The 9,900-nt window shown below is 36.4% G+C and overlaps 1 protein-coding gene across 1 annotated transcript; it reads right to left on the reverse strand.

The window, feature by feature from the left end:
- Positions 1 to 8,595: 8,595 nt before the first annotated feature.
- On the reverse strand, positions 8,596 to 9,648 carry LOC106976562 (olfactory receptor 4A5-like). Its single transcript, XM_015073989.2, has one exon. It carries the CDS (start codon positions 9,535 to 9,537, stop codon positions 8,596 to 8,598), a length of 942 nt encoding a protein of 313 aa, XP_014929475.1. The 5' UTR covers positions 9,538 to 9,648.
- Positions 9,649 to 9,900: the final 252 nt, after the last annotated feature.

The following is a 9,900-nucleotide window of genomic DNA, read 5'->3' on the forward strand; positions in this document are numbered from 1 at the left end:
AAACATAAATATATCTGCTTCCAACATTCGTTCGATACTTCAAATTTCTTACCACACTCAATGAGAACAAATAAATAATTAAGGAGTGCTCCAAAACCTTAAATCAATAACTGTCCCACAATGTGAATTAAAATAAGATAAATTAAGAAGATCTCCACTATGCCAAATTCCACAACATAAGGCAGAAGAAACAAACCACATATATGGCACGCAAGTTGTAAAATACTGGGAAACACTCTCAAATCAGCAAGCTATTGGAAATTATAGACTGAAATTTTGAGCTACGGTCCAGATCCTTTTGAAACATGATGGCGGGGCACCTGGGTGGCCCAGTCAGTTGGGTGTTCGACTTCAGCTCAGGTCATAGTTCATGGATTCCAGCCCTGCATCAGGCTCTGTGCTGACAGCTCGGAGCCCGGAGCCTGCTTTAGATTCTTTGTCTCCTTCTCTCTCTCTCTCTCTGTCTCTGCACCCCCTCCCCAACTCACAATTTGTCTCTCTACCTCTCAAAAATAAAAAAAAAAAACATTAAACAAAAGAAGAAGAAGAAACATGATGGCAAGCCAATGGTTAGAAACATATGTTTCTATTTAACTGTCTGATTACTAAAATCTATTCCCCACATAAGCCATCATTTTTTAATGATTGAGCAGCAACCATAAAAATTATGCAGCAAACATTTTGAGGTCCCAATAAACACTCATCAGATTTTTTTAAAAGATATACTTTAAAGAAATAACACATTTTCCAAGTCAGTTTCTTCATAGTGAGGTAACAATGCTACTTTAAAACCTGAATGTGGCTGAACAGACTTTGGGGACAAACAGAGAATAACACCAATCACAGAGGGTGGATTGCCTCTCCCATATATAATCTTTGTGACTTTTGTTTTATAATTTTGCAGGGGTGGTCCTGGATGCACTTTATGAGAACTCAGGTTCTAAATTCTGGTTTGGAATTTAATCCTCAGAATCTATACTTAGCAACTGTGCGATCTTGAGCAAATTATTCAACATCATCTGCATAAGGAAACATAACAGCTTCTAACACATATGATGGTTTTAAAGACTAAATATGATAATGCAAATAAAGTTATCCAAAAACTGCCTGACAATTAAGAAGCCCTAAATAAATTCAAGATATTATTTATCATTATTTGGTTCCCTGTGTAATTTTAGTGCCACACCTCTTAGAACTAGTGTTAGATGAGTTTCCCCAAAGTCCACTGTCTTCTCCCATTACCCAAGGGAGCATTCCCTGAGGGGTGGAGGGACTGACTGGGTAGTTTTCACACACAATTACAGAAGCTGTCCTTTCCTTACCATTTGCTTTACTGTGTACAAATGCCCTTGCCTCTGTTTTTCTCCACATTTCAGTCTCCTCTTTGCATTGTATCATTAAATCTAAATTTAATCAAAGGGGCCTTATTTTTATAAATAAGAGGTCAACTGGGTGAATAATACAATGTGTCAATTTTATTCACAATATTTTTAAGATCCTAAAAATGAGAAAATATCCATGGAATTAACCCATAGGCAGAAACAGATAGTGGCATTTTCTTTAATATTCTATACATCTCATATCTAACAAAACTCATGAATTCTATTTCCACAGACACTAAAGTTTGCTTTCTAATAAGGTACACATACAGGTCAATGAATCTAACAAGTAACTAAATTTCTATGACCTCAAGTTTTCACACTGTAAGTTCTGAGTTTCCCTTTGTACTAAAGGGATATTAATTTACATATCAAACTGTTATTTGGTGTATATACACACGAGAATAGGAAGCAGAGATTCAAACTGTCATTTGCACACCAGTGTTCATAGAAGCATTATACACAGTAGCCTAAAAGTGGAAACAGTCCAAATGTCCTTCAACTAATAAATGCATAAATAAATTATGGTATATATAGATAATGGAACATTATTCAGCCTTAAAAAGGAAAAAATGCTGATACATGCTACAACATGGATAAAACTCATTGAAGACACCATGATAAGTGCCATAAGCCAGACATAAAAGGGAAAATATTTTCTAGGATCCCTCGTATAAGGTATATATGTATACGTATAAGGTATATGTTTAAGGTATATACATTACCTGGGTTTTCTGTTTTCTGTTTTCTCTTTTCTCTTTTCTGTTTGGTCACTTGTTCCAAATCCAGGCTTCTGCAATTCTATCTTTGGTCCTGAAAGATGACCACTTAGTTGCATGAAAATGAGTCAGGATTGCCAACACATCAACCCCAATGTGACTACAGAAAAAATGTCAGGGTGCACCTAGTGACATCGAAATGCTTTGTCACATAAGGATTTCTCTTTCTCTGCCTGCACAAAGCATGACCATCTTCTTCAACTTTCACAGACATTTAATAGTTTGGATTATGGGATTATACAGAGTTGGCTTCAAGAATGTATAGTTGATATGATTGATGAATCATTGAATTTGAAAGCCGCCATTGAGATTATGTACCAAAAATTAAATGTAAAACATCATTATGTTTAACTGACCAAATTAATTGAATCAACCTTTAATAGCATTTTTAGTCCATAATGCAGTGGATGTTTTGGATTCTTTGGAATATTTCTGAAAGCATTCACATGACTGGTTTAATATGGCCCATGCCCAGTAAAGTAATGGCTTTTTTTTTTTTACATCTTGACAGCAACATTACCCCCCAAAGAGAAATATTCTCCCAGGTAAGGAAAGATATGACTGGGCACTTAATCAACAATGAGCCACAAATTACTTCATGGAGTTGTTAAAACATTTTGTCCCCAAGGCTGCTTGTTCAAAATTAAACTCACTGAGGAATCATGCTCTAGAGAACTGAGACCTTCTACATGATCCATGTTTTCAGAGGCTTCTAGCCAATCACTTCAGGAGAATTAAGTAGAAAAAAACAGCAATCTAAAAGCAAGGAACACGTCACTTATTAATACCAAAAATACAAGATTGCATGAACAAGAATTCTTTATTTTTTTAATTTAATTTGATTTCTTTTAAGTTTATTTATTTATTTTGAAAGAGAGAGCACATGAGTGAGCATGAGCAGTGGAGGGGCATAGAGAATCCCAAGCAGGCTTCCTCACTATCAGTTCAGAGCTCAATGTGGGGCCTGAATCCATGAACCATGAGACCATGACCTGAGCCAATGTCAAGAGTCACTCAACCAACTGAGCCACCCAGGTGCCCCTTTTTTATTGTAGAGTAAGGGAGAGGGGCATAGGGAGAGAGAGAATCCTAAGCAGGTTCCATGCTCAGCACAGAACCCAAGGCAGGGCTCAATCCCACAACCTGGGATCATGACCTGAACTGAAATCAAGAGTCAGACACTCAACTAACTGAGCCACCTAGTCACCCCAACAACTCGTTATTTTCAATTCATCAGTATATATTTGAAATTCTCAAGTTGAAGAAGACACTGGAGTGAAGTAAAAATCTTAAGTCTTTGTATAAAAAAGACATACTTAATAAGAATGGCACAAGATTATTGGTAATCAATGTTATAAGTTTCCATTTAACTCAGAGGAGGTAAAACCCACATATAAAATTCCAACTGAGAAGTTTTGCCCCAAAGAAGAGAATCTTTCTTAAAAAGAATAAGAGATAGATGGTATGGATATATAATTTGAAAGAGACAATTACAAAGTAATATAAGAAAAAAAACCATAGAAACTAAATCTAGAAATATTGAAACTGGATATTCAGATGCCTTTCATATAACACTGTCAGGTCCTTTGAAACTCTCTACACATGATTTGAAAAGTGTATTACTTCTTTTTTATGTTTATTTATTTAGTTTGAGAAAGATAGAGGCATCATGACAGGGGAAGGAGCAGAGAGACAGAATCCCAAGAAGACCTGGGGCTTGAACTCACAAAAGTGTGTGGTCATGACCAGGGACAAAACCAAGAGCCAGGTGCTTAACTGTCTGAGCCACCAGGCTCCCCCCAAAAATACTATTTCTTTACTGAGGTTTATTGATATGGAAGTTTTCTGTCTCTTTTTTGATATTTGGCCTTGACTCTTTCCTTAGCGTCCTTTCCTTGAGCTTTGCCATACCTTCCTTTACTTGTTTGAACATCTCTAAGATGGTGTGTTGAAGTCCTTGTCCAGTTATCAGAGCTTTATAGGGACAATTTCTGCTGTTTTATTTTGTTTCTTTGAATGGGCCATACTTTCCTCTGTGTGTGTGTGTATTTGTATTTAAAAAATAGAATATCAATAAAACCAGGAGCACATTCTTCGAATTGATAAACATTTAACCACACTCATCAAAAAAAGGGGGGATGGGGGAGAGAGATGACTCAAATAAACAAAACCAGAAATCAAAGAGGATAAGTAACAACCAACCCCACAGAAATACATAGGGTTATAGAGAATATAAAAGTAATGGATACATTCCTATGAAAAAATACCTCCCAAAACTGAATCAGGAAGAAATAGAAAATTTGAACAGACCAATTACCAGCAATGAAATTGAATCAGTAATCAAAAAACTCCCAACAATCAAAAGTCCAGAACCAGATGACTTCACAGGTGAATTCTGCCAAACACTTATTTTTTTCCTACCAAACATTTAAAGAAGAGTTAATACCTATTATTCTTAAACTATTCCAAAAAATAAAAGACAAAGGAAAATTTCCAAATTCGTTCTATGGGGCCAGCATACCAAAACCAGATAAAGACATACCAAAACCAGATAAAGACCAAAAAAAAAAAGAGAACTATAGGCCAATGTGGCTGATGAACATAGATGCAAAAATCTTCAACAAAATATTAGCAAGCCAAATCCACAATACATTTTAAAAAGTCATTCACCATGACCAAGTGGTATTTATTCCTGGGTTGCAAGAGTGGTTCAATATTCACAAATCAATTAATATGATACATCACATCAACAGTAGAGAAGATAAAAATCATATGACCATTTCCATAGATGCAGAAAAAGCATTTGATAAAGTACAATATCCATTCATGATAAAAACCCTCAATAAAGTAGATTTAGAGGGAACATATCTCAACATAATAAAGGCCATATGTGAAAAACCCAGGTTAACATCATACTCAAAGTGAGAGCTTTTCTTCCCCCCACATTGGGCTCTGTGCTGACAACACGGAGCCTACTTGGGATTCTGTCTATCCCCTGACCAGTGCCTTCTCTCTCTCTGTCTCTCTCTCTCTCTCTCTGTCTCTCTCTCAAAATAAATGAACATTAAAAAAAATCTATACTCTGAAAATTATAGAACTCTGATGAAATAAATCGAAGAGGACACACAAAAAAGTAGAAAAGCATTCCAGGGTCATGGACTGGAAGAACAAATGTTAAAATGTCTATACTACCCAAAGCAATCTACATATTTAGTGCAACCCCTATCAAAGTACCACCAGCATTTTTCGCAGAGTTAGAACAATCTTAAAATTTCTATGGAACCACAAAAGATCCCAAGGAGCCAAAACAATCCTGAAAAAGAAAAAGAAAACTGGAGGCATCACAATTCCAGAATTCAAGCTATATTATAAAGCTGTAGTCATCAAGACAATATGGTACTGTCACAAAAATAGGCACATATATCAATGTAACAGAATGAAAAACCCAGAAATGGACCCACAACTGTATGGTCAACTAATCTTCAACAAAGCAGGAAAGAATATCTAATGGAAAAAGGACAGTGTCTTCAACAAATGGTGTTGGGAAAACTTGACTGCAACATGCAGAAAAATGAAGCTGGACCACTTTCTTACACCATGCACAAAACTAAATTCAAAATGGATGAAAGACATAACGTGAGACAGAAAACCATCAAAATCGTAGAGGACACACAGGAAGTAACTAACCTCTTTGACCTCGGCCGCAACAACTCCTTACTAGACATGTCACCAAGGGCAGGGGAAACAAAAGCAAACATGAACTATTGGGATTTTAAAGAAAACAATCAACAAAACTAAAAGGCAACCTATGGAATGGGAGAAGATACTTGCAAATTACATACCTGACAAAGGGTTAGTATGCAAAATCTATAAAGAACTTACCAAACTCAACACCCAAAAAACAAATAGCCCAGTTACAACATGGGCAGAAGACATGTATAGACATTTTTCCAAAGAAAATATCCACATGACTAACAGACACATGAAAAGATGCTCAACATCACTCAACATCAGAGAAATAGAAGTCAAAACCACAATGATATGCCACCTCGCACCTGTCAGAATGGCTAAAATCAGAAACACAAAAACAAGAAGTGTTGGTGAGGATGTGGTAAAATGGGAATCCTCATGCATTGTTGGTGGGAATGCAAACTTGTGCAGCCACTATGGGAAACAAAATGTTTTCCTCAAAACGTTAAAAAATAGAACTACCCTATAATCCAGTAATCACACTACTGGGTATTTACCCCCAAAATACAAAAACGCTAAAACAAAGGGATACATGCACCCTATGTTTATTGCAGCATTATTTACAATAGCCAAATTATGGAAGCAGCCCAAGTGTCCATCAACAGATGAATGGATAAAGAAGTAGTGTGTGTGTGTGTGTGTGTGTGTGTGTGTGCGTGTGTGTGTACATATACACAATGGAATGTTATTCACCCAGAAGAAGAAAGAAATCTTGCCATTTTCAACAATATGGATGGATCCAGAGAGTATAATGTTAAGTGAAATAAGTCAGAGAAAGACAAATACCATATAATTTCACTCATATGTGGAATTTAAGAAACAAAAGAAATGAGCAAAGGAAAAAAGAGAGAGAAACCAAGAAACAGACTCAACTTTAGGAACAAACTGATGGATTACCAGAGGAGAAATGGATGGAGGGATGGGTGAAATAGGTAATGGGGATTAAAGAGTACTCTTCTCATGATGAGCACTGAGTAACGTATAGAAATATTGAATCCCTATCTCATACACCTGAAACTAATATAACACTGTATGTTAGTTAACCATACTGGAATTAAAATTAAAAACTTAAATTAAAAAAGTAAGATTCAGAAAACTATGCAATACTTAGTATAATTTCAATAAAGGCAGGAAAACTCTACACAATATATGTTCAGGATACATACATATGTAGTTAAACTGTTTCTAACTATGATTATCCAAAATTCAGCATTAAGATTACCTCTGGGAAGAGGCAGATGAATGCTATCAGGGAAGTATGCACAGGTAGTTTCAATGATATTGATCACATTCAAGGTTAAGAGGCTATCACATGTAAAAGTAAATTGTATATATCATTCAATATGCATGAAAAATAATAAAATTTTAAAATAAGTTATAAAATCTTTTTGTAGTTAGAAAAGAAAACTCTTCCAAAGCATGATGATGTTCCATGTTACAATGAAAGCAAGTTCATTTTCTTCCTAGTTTGCAGTGTTTAGGGATGGGCTGCAGACAGAAAAACCTGTTGTCGATTTTTACACATAACAGTGAAAAACAAAATTTTGTTGATTCCAAAGAAAATCATTATTAGGTCTATCAGGACAAAATACTTAAGTTGAATACAACTTTTGGGGGAAACACTGTTATGCAAAATAACACATTTCTTTACCCATATCTTTAGTATCATGAAGACAAAGTAGGTTCTATCTTCTTGTTGAAGAATGGCAACAAAATGTACATAACAGCTAATGAGGAAAAGCATAAAATATATTTATAATTGAATTAGCATGGTTTTCTGTGCTCAAATTAGGAACTAGAATCTGTTTTCATCATCAACCATCCCCATACAGGCTCATAACAAACTGGAAAAACATACAACATCCCTTTTAACATCCCTTTGTTAAATTTTTAACAAAATTTCTCACTGATAGCATCTAACCAAACACAATAACATCTCCCATTTAAATGTCCTGAACTGCAAAAGCATAGGCATTGACCTGAGGAATGGAAATCATCTTAAGGACAAGATGCATATTGCAGCTACAGAAAGTTTCTGTGCTGATAGAATAATGAGCATTAAAATTTATACACCACTCTTTTGGCCCCAGTAATTTGTTCTAAGTATTAGCCAAATTACTTTCTCTTTAGTTTGGGTGAAAGTAAATTTTCAAAAGTAGGTTGTTTCACATTTAAAATTTTAAAACTCTTCGGGTGCCTAGATGGTTCAGTTGGTTAAGCGTCTGACTCTTGATATCAGCTCAGGTCATGGTCTCATGGTTCATGGGTTCAAGCTCTGCATTGGGCTCCTTGCTGGCAGTGCAGAACCTGCTGGGGATTTTCTCTCTCCCTCTCTATCTGCCCCTCCTCAACTCATGCTCACTTTCTCCTCTCTCTCAAAATAAAAAGACATTTTTTTAATTTAAAAACTATTGTTTCTAAAGTTCCATTTCAATATAAACCAAGAAAAATAAGGCTACGAGGTGAAATTAATTGTATTTTTACTTGTAATGGGACAAATTTTATTCAACCTCCAGAATTTCCCTATTAGGTTGATTATTACCTCAAAAGACAATCCATTCCACTTCTTGATGACTTTGTGTAAATAAAGAGAAACATCTCTAGAGAATCCACTGAATTTACTAAATCCATTGTCAGAATTTAGTACCTTTTTGTTGCTTCAGAATTAACCATAAATGTGTTCAGTGTCAGTGACACATGCTTATTTTACTTTTGGTTACATTTTTACACCAGAATTTTTCCATAGCATTTTTCATCTCGGAATTTCTCAAGGTGTATATTAAAGGATTTAACATGGGAGTGATAATTGTATAAACCAGAGTTATGGATTTATCAATGGACAAGTTGGAAACAGGTCTAACATACATGAAAATGCAGGGAACAAAAAAGAGGACAACCACTGTGGTGTGGGAACTGCAGGTGGACAGGGCTTTGCGCCTCCCTTCTGGACTGTGACTTCTAAGAGAATTTAGAATGACTCCGTACGAGATGAGCAGAAGGAAAAAGATGACCATGCAGATGGCTCCACCATTGGCAACAACAGTGAGGCCTATTAAGTAGGTGTCAGTGCAGGCAAGTTCCAGTAATGGGTACATGTCACAGATGAAGTGATCAATGACATTGGGGCCACAAAACGGGAGGCTGTACACAAAGAGAAGTTGAACCATAGAGTGCATAAGACCTCCAACCCAGGCCACCACCAACAGCAGAATGCAAACCTGTCGATTCATGATAGTCAAGTAATGCAGCGGCCTACAGATGGCCACATAGCGATCATAGGCCATCACAATCAGGAGGAAGACCTCAGAACCCCCAAACAAGTGTTCTAGGAAGAGCTGGCCCATGCAAGCTGGGAAGGAAATTGTCTTTTTGTCACAGAGTAAGTCTATAATCAATTTGGGAGAGATGACAGTGGAATAAACAACATCCATGAGTGACAGATAGGTGAGGAAGAAGTACATGGGGGAGCCCAGAGAGGGGCTGCCAAAAACAGTCACCACAATGAGCAGGTTGCTCATTATTGTCACAATGTAGATCAGTAAAATCATGACAAATAATGCTTTTTGCCCTTCAGGATCCCGGGTGAGGCCAAGGAGGACAAATTCCGTCACATTGTTACTATTTCCCATTTCCTCTTTCTATATGACCTGTTTCAGGGATGAGAGCTCAGGACAATGCAATCTGTAATGGAATCGTGAACATGACTATAAATACGTCCATTGTTAAGAGCACATCTTCATCATTAAGTCTTTTCTACAGCGGTTTATACACAATAAACAGTTAGTGGTAACTATTGAGTTCTTCCAAAATGCCTGTTACACCTTCCCTTGATGGTCCTATTTGTCTTCAGCTGATCTTGTTGGCCTACAAGAAAGAAGTTCTATCTCTAAGTCTTAGGGGATCGTCTATACAGAGGAGTAATCAAAAGCTCAGCTATCGACATAGACTTATTATAGCCTTATTTAAACTATGTCTATTCTTGGCACAGAAGT

Source organism: Acinonyx jubatus, chromosome D1 (assembly GCF_027475565.1).
Source record: "Acinonyx jubatus isolate Ajub_Pintada_27869175 chromosome D1, VMU_Ajub_asm_v1.0, whole genome shotgun sequence".
NCBI lineage: Eukaryota > Metazoa > Chordata > Mammalia > Carnivora > Felidae > Acinonyx > Acinonyx jubatus.